Source organism: Sinocyclocheilus rhinocerous, unplaced genomic scaffold (genome assembly GCF_001515625.1).
Source record: "Sinocyclocheilus rhinocerous isolate Xijiao unplaced genomic scaffold, SAMN03320098_v1.1 scaffold299, whole genome shotgun sequence".
Lineage (NCBI taxonomy): Eukaryota > Metazoa > Chordata > Actinopteri > Cypriniformes > Cyprinidae > Sinocyclocheilus > Sinocyclocheilus rhinocerous.
Genome location: NW_015652998.1, coordinates 3,488,174 through 3,501,212, shown reverse-complemented (window position 1 = coordinate 3,501,212; position 13,039 = coordinate 3,488,174). Strand labels below are relative to the sequence as shown.

General features: G+C 35.0%; 2 protein-coding genes across 4 annotated transcripts in view; both read right to left on the bottom strand.

Moving 5' to 3' along the window:
- LOC107715314 (lymphocyte cytosolic protein 2-like) overlaps positions 1 to 7,045 on the bottom strand; it is a 14,133-nt gene extending 7,088 nt beyond the window's left edge. The window contains exons 1-14 of one of the 3 annotated variants that reach the window (XM_016521396.1): positions 6,766 to 7,045; positions 6,389 to 6,451; positions 4,550 to 4,596; positions 3,719 to 3,793; positions 2,871 to 2,905; positions 2,746 to 2,786; positions 2,474 to 2,657; positions 2,273 to 2,394; positions 2,152 to 2,197; positions 1,982 to 2,047; positions 1,776 to 1,804; positions 1,273 to 1,292; positions 955 to 1,068; positions 836 to 857 (exon numbers count right to left, since the gene is read on the bottom strand). In XM_016521396.1, coding sequence (XP_016376882.1) covers positions 836 to 857; positions 955 to 1,068; positions 1,273 to 1,292; positions 1,776 to 1,804; positions 1,982 to 2,047; positions 2,152 to 2,197; positions 2,273 to 2,394; positions 2,474 to 2,657; positions 2,746 to 2,786; positions 2,871 to 2,905; positions 3,719 to 3,793; positions 4,550 to 4,596; positions 6,389 to 6,451; positions 6,766 to 6,900 — 999 coding nt within the window. In that variant the 5' untranslated portion in view covers positions 6,901 to 7,045. The remainder of the gene's footprint in view (positions 1 to 835; positions 858 to 954; positions 1,069 to 1,272; positions 1,293 to 1,775; positions 1,805 to 1,981; positions 2,048 to 2,151; positions 2,198 to 2,272; positions 2,395 to 2,473; positions 2,658 to 2,745; positions 2,787 to 2,870; positions 2,906 to 3,718; positions 3,794 to 4,549; positions 4,597 to 6,388; positions 6,452 to 6,765) is intronic. The other 2 variants (XM_016521397.1, XM_016521398.1) reach the window with 2 other exon arrangements.
- Positions 7,046 to 12,330: 5,285 nt separating this feature from the next.
- Positions 12,331 to 13,039, bottom strand: part of LOC107715422 (zinc finger matrin-type protein 2) — a 3,848-nt gene continuing 3,139 nt past the window's right edge. The window contains exon 6 of the mRNA XM_016521562.1: positions 12,331 to 12,544. Coding sequence (XP_016377048.1) covers positions 12,401 to 12,544 — 144 coding nt within the window. The 3' untranslated portion in view covers positions 12,331 to 12,400. The remainder of the gene's footprint in view (positions 12,545 to 13,039) is intronic.

Here is a 13,039-nt window from a genome sequence, read left to right as displayed (position 1 = left end):
GCTTTCAGCCTCACCCTGCTTCATACTACTACGTTAACAAATCATTAGCTCATCCATGAACATGATTTCTGCCCGAGTCCCGTCGGATTGCATCGGCTGTGGGGATGAAGACCACAACTCCCATGATTCCACACTCAGTCACAGCGTCATCAAACTACGCCTTTGTCTCTTTGTTTGTTTTGAATACGTGCCCTCTAGCGGCGAAAAATTACATACTGTGCCTTTAACAGGAAAAGAAGGCGCTCAAATGTGCGTGTGTGTTCCGCGAGAAATGGTGTGGTCTATTCTAGCGCGTCATACACGTTTGAGCTTCCATGTTCATGTGCATTTGATGTGCACTTTTGTAATGATCACTCATTTATCGTTTACTTTTATCTGCTGTGTTATCGCGTTGCTATGGGTTGAGTCTTGATTCGGACTTGACTGACAGACTGGCGTTCTGACACCGCGAGCTTCATGCTTTCTAACCTTATCTTCACTTTATGTTGCAATTACTCTGCTTATTATACGTATAAAATACAAGAAGTTTATATCAAGTAGTCCTATATAATATATATATACATATACATATATTACTTTTACTCTCTGCACAACTCCGTGTACATTGGATTGATTTTAATGACTTTAATACTTGAAGTGTGCACCAAAAATACATTCGGGAATATACAAGTATCGGATCGGGACTCTGTATCGGCAGATACTCAATATTCAATTACTCAGATCAGATTGGGGGTACAAAAAACCTGATCGGGACATCCCTAATATACAGTATATATATATATATACTGTATATTTGTGTGTGTGTGTGTGTGCTTAATGTGCTTAATGTGATTACCTCCGTTCTGTAGTCAGGTTGTCTGTTGGAAAAGCAAGGTACAAGTTACAGTGGCAGCTTTGTGAAAGAATGGTGCAGCGTAAAGTTATAATTAAAAAAATAATAATTATGAATTTGACCTGTTTTGAGAGTAGCCTGGTGTAACAGAGGAGGCACTTCTGCGCACCCCTGATGGAGGAAGCGAGGGTTTGGGAATTCTTATCGGGTCTTCTGGTGGCTCCACTGCAGGGAGTCTGATAAAAGCAAACGAAATAAAAGCAAATGAAAACATCCCGAAAAATGTATGACAAATTTGATTTAGTTTTTTCTAGATGTACAAGAGAATATCAGTCTTTTTAAATAGTAAATTATACTACTAAATATTGTCATACTAAATGCACATGTGCAGTTATTTCTGTTTTATCTATAAAAGAGGAAATTAAAGGAAACCACTGTACCTTCTTGGCGGTTGGCCAGCCTACAGGAAAAAAAAATATTAGAGAAATACCATTTTACAGAACCATTTAAATGTTTAAAAGTTATTATGGTGTAGTATATACAAAAAAATCTAAATGAAACTTTGAAATTTCATTTATATTTCAAGCATGGAAGTTATTATTATGTTGTATGTTGTAATAATCATAGTAATAATAATCGTAGTAATAACAATATTCATTGTATATTATATATTGTATATTATTCATTGTATATTCATTCAAACAGTCATATAAATATTTATAAAACACACAATATAATATATACTTATATATTGTTATATATAATTATATATTTATTTATTAATATAGTTAATCATGATATATATTAATTTATTCTTAAAAATAATATATACTTAATTAATTAATGTTCAGTAAATGCAATTTTTTAATGTGAAAAAAAAGTCAAACATTACTAAGGCACATAGTGCCGAATTCTACTTCGAGGCAGGACAAAATAAACTTACTCTGTCAAGCGAGCATGTGCCTCTTCCACCTGTGAAGACACAATACAGTTTAAGGTTGTTAAAACATATAACCTGTAATTGCAATACAGTTTAGAATCAAAGCCTTCCCTTCAGACACTGCCTACATTATCTTTATCTTTGACACCAGATCATCTCAAAGCAATCTGAACTGCATTATTTCTCAATTATTATTTGCTAAAAGTGACCTGCTACAGCTGCAGGGTGGCTTCTGTCCAGAGCTCCTGGCTTTGTACTGCGGTCCACGGCAGGTGCTATAAGAGCACAGAACGGTAGAAACAACATATTGAAAAGGTGGATAAGTTCAACAACATCACACCCAGTTTATCTTTCACAAAAAATAGGAATACTTTCCTACCTGGGGATCTTTTTAGGGGCCGCTCTTCTCTCATAGGCAGTCCAACCTATCGATTATAATATAGAGTTTATTGCTAAGAAGTCTCAAAAAATGAAAATCAGAAATGAATAGGGACACATACTGTTTGGAAATATGAAGGACTCACACTTGGCCGCTCCACAGGAGGGAGAGCGGGTCCAGGGCCTGGGCGCTCTGGAGGGACAGGCGGTTGACTTCTGCCCACTCCACGTGTGCGGTTATTATCTGACAAAACAAGGAATCCTATCATTTTTCCAAAAGACTAAGACAACAGTAGGATGGAGGGGTGTCCAGTTCTGCGTACCAATATAATCACTGTTTTCCATGGGTTTTGCGGGACAGATCTGGGCTGTGTCTTCATTAGGCTCGGTTGGTGGAGGCTCATAGCTGTTGTCACTGTCTGACCCCTCCTCTGGGGACTCATAGTCTCCACCGCTAGCTTCACCCTCATCATTCGAATCCGGATTCTCATAGTCATCATCACTCTCCTTAAGGAGGAAAGAACACACGCGCTCTGCCAATCAGATGTGATACTGATCACTTCAAAACAGTTTCAAACACAAATACGAGACTTACAAACTCTTCAGAGTCCCACGCTTGATCCTCATGCTGCTCAACTGAAAATGGTAAGAGCAGACTTCTTCTAGACACTCTTTAAAAGTGTAATTTGTAGCATTGGATATATTGTATTTATATCATACCTGGTGGTTGTGGGTAGCTGGGAACTGGTGATGGCCTGTTACAAAACACTAAGGATAATTAGTTGTCTGCTGAAGAAAAGAAAAGAAAAGAAAAAAAGAGTTCCTCAAAAGACATTCTTCAAAATATCTTCTTTTGTGTTTCTGCAGAAGAAAATACGTTATTTAGGCTTGAGGGCGAGTAAATGATGACAGGATGTTAATATATGGGACAACAAACCTTTAAAAGTTCAACAAGAACATAGATGTGTTGTCTGGGTGACCACATAATAGTAGAGTCATGTAGTATACACTAACATTTAAAAGTTTGGGGTCAGTAGATTAACACTTCTATTGTGCAAGGATGCATTAAATTGATCAAAAATGACCGTTAAGATTTTTATAATGTTACAAGTAAATTTCTGTTTCAAATAAATGCTGTTCTTTTGAACTTTTTATTCATCAAACAATCTTAAAGAAAGGTTTCCACAAAAATATTAAGCAGCACAACCATTTTCAACATTGATAATAATAAGAAATATTTCTTGAGCAGCAAATTGGCATATTAGTATGCTTTCTGAAGGATCATGTGACACTGAAGACTTGAAGTGATGACTGCTAGAAATTCAGCTTTGCCATCACAGGAATAAATTACATTTTAAATGTATTCAAATAGAAAACTACTAAAATTGTAATTTCACAATATTACAGTATTGTTTTTACTGTTTTTGTTCAATAAATGCTGCCTTGGTAAGCATAAGAGACTTCTTTCTAAAACATTTAAAAAATCTTACTGACCCCAAACTTTGAATATTAGTGTACATAATATTTCATATATAACACAAGATTTGTGATGGTAGAGATGTACTGGCCTTATTGTTGGAATCGGTGGAAAGAATCTCCAATTCTTCTCTTTGTTGATTTCCTGACAAATTTTGGAGATAAGCCTAAAAATATTAGAAAACACCCATTTCAAATCCTCAAAGTGTAACTACCATTACTGGCACATTATTGATTAGTAGGCGTTTTAAGAAAAAGAACAGAATGTAATTATTGCTTTATGTACTGGCTGAGGGTTCAGCTCAAGCAGGATGTGGTAACAGAGCCATAATTTTCTGTCCCCGTTTCTGTGCACCCGACAATGCTTAATAAACTAACAACAATCACTTTATCACAAAGTCACTGTCATATCCCTAAAGCCAAATACGCTTTTGGGTAAAAATCAATAGCATCTGCTTATTTAAGTGTTATTGAGGTGTGGGCGTTTTCAACCATTTCACACCAAACATGCTCTGCAAAACAGCTTCTGCATCAACGCAATGGTTCCTGCCACATCTGCTTCTCTGCTTTATCTTTCCTGTGCAGTATTTCCTCTTATTGTCACTATATCATCGATGGTGTTCTTGCACATTTCTACCTGTTTATACACTTTTTACACTGTAAAATAATATGGCAACATGATGAGCTACAGTTGTTTTAAAAAGATTTTAAAGCACAGGAACTGTATTTTTAAAATAAATAAATAAAAAGTATTTGAATACTGTGGATATGATATATTATTCTACACTTTATGGCAAATCAATTCTAAAGTTATTTACGTCTACTTATTTATGTCTAAAGTACTCGTGAGATTTACCCAGTATAGACTAAAAAAAGAATGACAAATACACAGAATAAGCACAGAAAATACAATCGGTACTTACGGCGCATGAAGCTTAGGGAACTTTTGAAGGTCATTGTCAGACATACTCTGAAAAAAATGTATACAGACTGATTTTAAATTCATTGCCTGTACATCATAAGTACACTGCCAAGCCAAAAAAAATCGCCATTTGGAGTTAAATAAGCAAATACTGAAGAGTCTAGGATTGGATCGTTATTGCAGTGATTAATATGTTTCTGGCATGTTGTATGTTTTGCAACAATTCTTTTAACCCTAACTGATGCATAGTATAGCTTTTAATTTCTTAAACAGCCATGTTGGAAGATGCACCCATGCCCATATTCCAGGATGACAATGTCAAGATTCATAGGGCCCAAAAATTGTGAAATAATGTTTCAGTTAGCATGAGGAACAATTTTAACGTATGAATTTCATTGTCCTGAATGAATTGCTTTTTTTAATTTAGCTTAAAGCCCCGTTCACACTAAGAACGATAACGTTAACGTATAAAGATAACGATAAATATATAGTTCTAAAAATCGTTCTCAATATTAAAGAATAGCAGAGTCCACACCACACCTACAACGATAAAGACAAAGAGAAATTATATCGTTGGAATCACTTTCAAAACGATTTTTTTCCAGCTGATGAACGATAAAAAATTGACAGCCAATCAGAATCCATCCTGCTGTAACGAGCTCAAGAATTTAAAGCGGCAGACGCATGTAAGCTTAATAAACAGACGATATCGTTCGCTGGTGTGGACGCTAATATCGTTATATTTTTATAGTTATCGTTCTTGGTGTGAACGGGGCTTAACCCTTTTAAAAGTCTTAAGGATGTGCTGGAGTCGACTTTACAGAGTGGTTTGACTCTCCCATTGTCGATACAAGATCTCGGCCAAAAATGAATGCAACTCTTGATGGAAATAAATGTTTTGACGTTGCATAACATTGTTGAAACAATGCCGGAACGAATGCACAGTGTCATCAAAACTAAAGGCTGTCCAATGAAATATTCGAATGTGCAACTTTTGTTTTTGTTTTGTTTTTGTTTTTGGACAGGCAGTGTAAAGTCTACTCCAGCACATCCCAAAGACATTCAATGGGGTTTAGGTCAGGACTCTGTGATGTCCAATCTTTCACAGTTTGAGCCTGATGAATCTTGTCATTGTCATCCTGGACTATGTACATGGGTATGTCTTCCGACATGGTTGTTTGAGAAATAAAATGCTATGCACTGCATCAGATAGGGTTAGGGTTAAAAACATATTAATCACTGCAATAATGATTCAGTCCTTCAAAATCACTTGAAGGATCAGTTGAACATTCATATAAACACACAAACACATTTAGAACCTTTACTTTTTTCTTGATTTCTGACTGATTAGGAGTTGGTAGTTTAGAAATAGAAGTTAGGAGAATTAGGAGTTCTTGGTAGTTTTGAGAAGTTAGTAGTTTACGGTTAGTTTCTAATAACAGTGCTTCCTGAAATGCAGGATCAAGGAAAACAATGATACCACATTGAGTCAGACCACAGATATCTGTTTTGTAAAGGGACATTTTTGTCTGCGCTCCACAATGAATATGAATGTTTAACAAAATGTAATTAAAAGCTAAATATTTGTACAAATGTAAACGTTCTTAAAATCAAACACATTTTATTCAGATTACCACCAAATGCATAGGGCCAAAAATAGGCCTATACTAAATTATGACATTAATTATGACAAAATGATGACATGCTGAAAATGGTCAATTCTGGTTTCTAAATGCCTCTTGAATTTTTATGTACCCTCCCCCTTTCCTGTCTGTCTGTGATCAGAACAGACCTGTGACCCACCAAAACTGCTGGACTCAAATTTTAAAGGGGTACATACCAGGAACCTTTGGCCATTGATGTTACACCGTGTCACGACCTTATCACACCCAGTTAGATTCCTCTAAAGATAATGAAAAAGAAAGTATGTCAGTTGAATATACAGGCTCACAGACATAACCATATCTCCTACATAAACAACATAATGTAATATTAAATAACATTAAATATCAAACATAGGTCTGTAGAAGTACATTCAGTAATGCTACTTCATAACAAATATTTCTCATTTATCAGTTCTAAACAGTATCAGATTCGTAACTATATGTGCTAAACATCTATAAAAGAACCATTTTAATAATACATGGATTACAACAGATATGTTTTCAATTTCACTATATATTTTACATTGAAAGATGGAAAGAGAAAGCAACTTACTTTCTTCAGAAAGTCTGCTAACCGTTGCGAATCCCAGCTCAAAACCTCCGATTTGGATGGAATACTATCAGAACTCATTATTCCAAACGCACTACACTTACTTATGAATATCAAATCCCAGATACCGTCAAGCATTGAAAAAAATGTTGCCACTCTCACATTGAGTTCACACTGTGCCTGACACTTTGTATACTGAGAACACGAGGAGACTGGTGTCAAATCAAAAAAAAGAAAAAAAAAAGAAATCAAATCAAAAGAGATAATACTTTAGTGACAGAATCACCCAGTTTCAAACGTAGAAGCGGGAGAATTGCTCAAAATTCTACCATTTTCAAAAATAACTAAAAAGCCCAACACCCCGGGAATGCCTGAGCACAGTATAAAAAGAAAGAATGACATCCACTTCCCCATAGACTTCCCGATAACTATAAAGATAACGATAAAGATATAGTTCTAAAAATCGTTCTCAATATTAAAGAATAGCAGAGTCCACACCACACCTACAACGATAAAGACAAAGAGAAATTATATCGTTGGAATCACTTTCAAAACGATTTTTTTCCAGCTGATGAACGACAAAAAATTGACAGCCAATCAGAATCCATCCTGCTGTAACGAGCTCAAGAATTTAAAGCGGCAGACGCATGTAAGCTTAATAAACAGACGATATCGTTCGCTGGTGTGGACGCTAATATCGTTATATTTTTATAGTTATCGTTCTTGGTGTGAACGGGGCTTAACCCTTTTAAAAGTCTTAAGGATGTGCTGGAGTCGACTTTACAGAGTGGTTTGACTCTCCCATTGTCGATACAAGATCTCGGCCAAAAATGAATGCAACTCTTGATGGAAATAAATGTTTTGACGTTGCATAACATTGTTGAAACAATGCCGGAACGAATGCACAGTGTCATCAAAACTAAAGGCTGTCCAATGAAATATTCGAATGTGCAACTTTTGTTTTTGTTTTGTTTTTGTTTTTGGACAGGCAGTGTAAAGTCTACTCCAGCACATCCCAAAGACATTCAATGGGGTTTAGGTCAGGACTCTGTGATGTCCAATCTTTCACAGTTTGAGCCTGATGAATCTTGTCATTGTCATCCTGGACTATGTACATGGGTATGTCTTCCGACATGGTTGTTTGAGAAATAAAATGCTATGCACTGCATCAGATAGGGTTAGGGTTAAAAACATATTAATCACTGCAATAATGATTCAGTCCTTCAAAATCACTTGAAGGATCAGTTGAACATTCATATAAACACACAAACACATTTAGAACCTTTACTTTTTTCTTGATTTCTGACTGATTAGGAGTTGGTAGTTTAGAAATAGAAGTTAGGAGAATTAGGAGTTCTTGGTAGTTTTGAGAAGTTAGTAGTTTACGGTTAGTTTCTAATAACAGTGCTTCCTGAAATGCAGGATCAAGGAAAACAATGATACCACATTGAGTCAGACCACAGATATCTGTTTTGTAAAGGGACATTTTTGTCTGCGCTCCACAATGAATATGAATGTTTAACAAAATGTAATTAAAAGCTAAATATTTGTACAAATGTAAACGTTCTTAAAATCAAACACATTTTATTCAGATTACCACCAAATGCATAGGGCCAAAAATAGGCCTATACTAAATTATGACATTAATTATGACAAAATGATGACATGCTGAAAATGGTCAATTCTGGTTTCTAAATGCCTCTTGAATTTTTATGTACCCTCCCCCTTTCCTGTCTGTCTGTGATCAGAACAGACCTGTGACCCACCAAAACTGCTGGACTCAAATTTTAAAGGGGTACATACCAGGAACCTTTGGCCATTGATGTTACACCGTGTCACGACCTTATCACACCCAGTTAGATTCCTCTAAAGATAATGAAAAAGAAAGTATGTCAGTTGAATATACAGGCTCACAGACATAACCATATCTCCTACATAAACAACATAATGTAATATTAAATAACATTAAATATCAAACATAGGTCTGTAGAAGTACATTCAGTAATGCTACTTCATAACAAATATTTCTCATTTATCAGTTCTAAACAGTATCAGATTCGTAACTATATGTGCTAAACATCTATAAAAGAACCATTTTAATAATACATGGATTACAACAGATATGTTTTCAATTTCACTATATATTTTACATTGAAAGATGGAAAGAGAAAGCAACTTACTTTCTTCAGAAAGTCTGCTAACCGTTGCGAATCCCAGCTCAAAACCTCCGATTTGGATGGAATACTATCAGAACTCATTATTCCAAACGCACTACACTTACTTATGAATATCAAATCCCAGATACCGTCAAGCATTGAAAAAAATGTTGCCACTCTCACATTTTCACACTGTGCCTGACACTTTGTATACTGAGAACACGAGGAGACTGGTGTCAAATCAAAAAAAAGAAGAAAAAAAAGAAATCAAATCAAAAGAGATAATACTTTAGTGACAGAATCACCCAGTTTCAAATGTAGAAGCGGGAGAATTGCTCAAAATTCTACCATTTTCAAAAATAACTAAAAAGCCCAACACCCCGGGAATGCCTGAGCACAGTATAAAAAGAAAGAATGACATCCACTTCCCCATAGACTTCCTGTTAATGATTATTGTGACAAACAGGGGAAGTACAGCCCCTTCATGAAAAAAAGAAGTTATTTCTTAACTTATTATAATTCATCTTCGACCCCTCAGACAGATATAGACTATAAGCACTGGACATTATGAACTACTGGACTCAAGCTTATGTTCATTTTAGTATTTGGTAAGATCCTGGACACACAATGCAAGTTTAAAACTCCATTATTATGTTTTAATTATTTGCCTCATTATCTACATCTTGCCAGTTCCACGTCATGTGATTCTTAAATTGTGGTTTTGAATTTTGATAAACACAAGCAATGGGCTATCATGAAGGCTTTCTTTGGGAAAATAATTTATAAAATAACATTTAGACGTTTACAACATAAATCATATGAATATATACGCATATACCAAAGCTGTAATTTTATTACAGCCATTTTTTAGTTTTATCTTTTAGTTCAGAGCTTTATTTGCAAGTAGTTGATGCTTTCCAGGTTATATATTTTGCTTATTTAAATATAGATTTAACATTTGAATTTAACATTTAAAGACGTAAGAGCTATTTTTATCACTTTTATTTAACTTCATTTTAACTGTTTTCTTAAAGTAAACTTGGTTAAATTGTACAATTTTTTTTCTGTATTTTAAAACTAGCACCCAAATGATAGTATTATGGGAATTATGCAGTTATTTACCATCTAAGAACCACATTTGCAAAAGAAACTAATCAAAAGTCAGATTGTGTGAATGATTGTGGATCGTGACCTGCAACACGGGTGGCTGGTTCAGTCCCAGAACTGTTCGCATTTAACACCCACAACTGGAAACTATGAGTTTCAAGCTTTCAGTTGCTCCTGTTGTAGGGGTTAGTTCGTGGAAATATCTCGGTTAATGTGCCTGCATCACTGAACATCCACTTTGATGTAGCTGTAAAGTGTATTTGATTCGCAAAGCTGTAAACGGATGTTCAGATATTATTATCATATTACATTTAATTGATGTCATACACCAAAATACAATTCCCCTGCCTTGTCAGTTATTTCCATTTCCTGGCTGCTTACAAAGTAGAAGGTGGTTCAGTGGGTGTATTAAAATCTGTTTTGAGGGCAAAGTCAGCGGTTTTGATTCAGGGTAATGTCATCCAGTTGTTTATATGTCAATAATGTTTTAAGGAGCTCCCACACTGAATTCTGTTGTAACATTACTTGGTCTTTATTTTAGTGGAAACTATCGTTAGGCTACACACGCTAGACACACTAAAACCCCTCTTTTCTTCTTTATTGCTCATTTTAAATGCAATCACTTGAGCATTTTGTCACTGATGCTTAGGATTGTTTATTACTCTCAATGGCTACACGTTTGTTTCTGGAGATCACAACCCTATCATTGATGCTCAATTTTTCCTCACTTTTGATACAACAGACACATTATATTTCCTCTTTATCTATGCACAATGGAAATAGCATTTGTAGGCTAATGAAAGGACAGAACCCTCTGGCACCCGTGTGTCTGTCAGTGTGTACAGCTGAGCCACTTCCCTTTACAAATGAACATTTTGGCTGGTCTTTTTGTTGGAATGTTTATGTTGTGAATTGAAATTTTTAATCGACAAGGTCTATGCGGAATTATTTAGAATTGTAGGTGCTGACTTTTGATTTATTTCATTGTGTTGATTATTTTGCCGGATGTACATTTTCATTTGCCATAGTAAATTTATGGGAGCCAATAGCACCACCAGGTGGTGATGTACTATATAAATCAATAGCAGCTAAAGCTTTTCCATTACTTTAGTTTTGGTAATTAGTCAAGTTAGAAATGCTTAATTATTGAATTAAGTTGTCATTATATGTGATGTGTGCTTATGTAAAGTAAATAAAACTTCTGTAACATGTCATAAAAAAACTAATAAATCCATATTGTAAGTTTCTATTTACATACACACATGCACAAAGTAATCTTTAGTTCTTTATTATGGCCATAGTTAGTATTGTATTGTACTTTAATACACTGGAAAACTTAGTCAATGTTTTAATGTAAAATAACCACAAATTACAATCTATCAGTCTCCTTATAATAATAATAATAATAAAAAAAAAGCTCTATAATTATAACTTTAACAGGTTTTCCATTTCTTGTCAGCCCCACATCCACAGAGACGCTGGGGAATAGAAGCATCAAGTCTTGAGGTTATATTGTTTTAATTTGAACCTTTTCGGTTTAATTGTTTGGAAGGTATAAGATGGTAACTTCAGACACAACTCATAAAACATTTATGCATATGCAGCCCTATTTACACTTTATAACAAAAACTTCCTTCATAACAAGGAGCTCAATTTAGATTGACAGAGTTATGCTGATGTTCTATAATCAAGGGCCAAGAACAGGTTACCCACCACATGTGTTGAATCAGGTGTTTAACAGAATGCGCGATAAAAAGCTGTGTGGTCCTGTAAAGCAATAATGAAAAAATTTTCATACAGTTCAGGGATACCTATTCACAGAAGGCCTTGGTGAGCAAACTTTTAAAATGAGTGATCAGTGGCCTTTTTTGGAGGATCCAAAACCTGAGAATCCCATCACAGCAGCCATTTCATCATCATCTTCAAAGTTGAGATCTTCTTCTGCCTTTCTTTTCTTTTCCTTTTGCTTTTCTTTTCTGTAGGCTTTCGCTTTCTCCTCCTTAACAACAGAATGAAAAAATTAGGATAGGTTATGAACTCTTGAGTATTGATATGCTCTTGCCAGAACAAAGGAAAATTCTTCAAGGGATAGTTCACCCAAAAATGATCATTTGCTGCTTACACAACCTCAGGACATCCAAAATGTAGGTGAATTTTTTCTTCAATAGAATAGTAAAGATGATTTTTAGCTGAAACCATGGTCCTTGGTGATTCATAAATACAAGTCAGAGACTACCAGCACTTAAGAGTTAAACAACAAAAAAAAGCATATACAGTTATGGTCAATTTTAAATACACTAATGAAAAAATTTTCATACAGTTCAGGGATACCTATTCACAGAAGGCCTTGGTGAGCAAACTTTTAAAATGAGTGATCAGTGGCCTTTTTTGGAGGATCCAAAACCTGAGAATCCCATCACAGCAGCCATTTCATCATCATCTTCAAAGTTGAGATCTTCTTCTGCCTTTCTTTTCTTTTCCTTTTGCTTTTCTTTTCTGTAGGCTTTCGCTTTCTCCTCCTTAACAACAGAATGAAAAAATTAGGATAGGTTATGAACTCTTGAGTATTGATATGCTCTTGCCAGAACAAAGGAAAATTCTTCAAGGGATAGTTCACCCAAAAATGATCATTTGCTGCTTACACAACCTCAGGACATCCAAAATGTAGGTGAATTTTTTCTTCAATAGAATAGTAAAGATGATTTTTAGCTGAAACCATGGTCCTTGGTGATTCATAAATACAAGTCAGAGACTACCAGCACTTAAGAGTTAAACAAAAAAAAAAGCATATACAGTTATGGTCAAAATTTTAAATACATTTTGGAGTATCTGCAAAATTTTAATTATTTTACCAAAATTAGAGGGATACAAAATGTGTTTATTCTGACCTGAATAAGATATACAGGCAAGACAAAATTAATACCCGTAGGTTAGTGCTGGGCGGTATGACCAAAAATGTATATCACGGTATTTTTCAAAATTATACCGGTTTCACGGTACATGACAGTATTTTT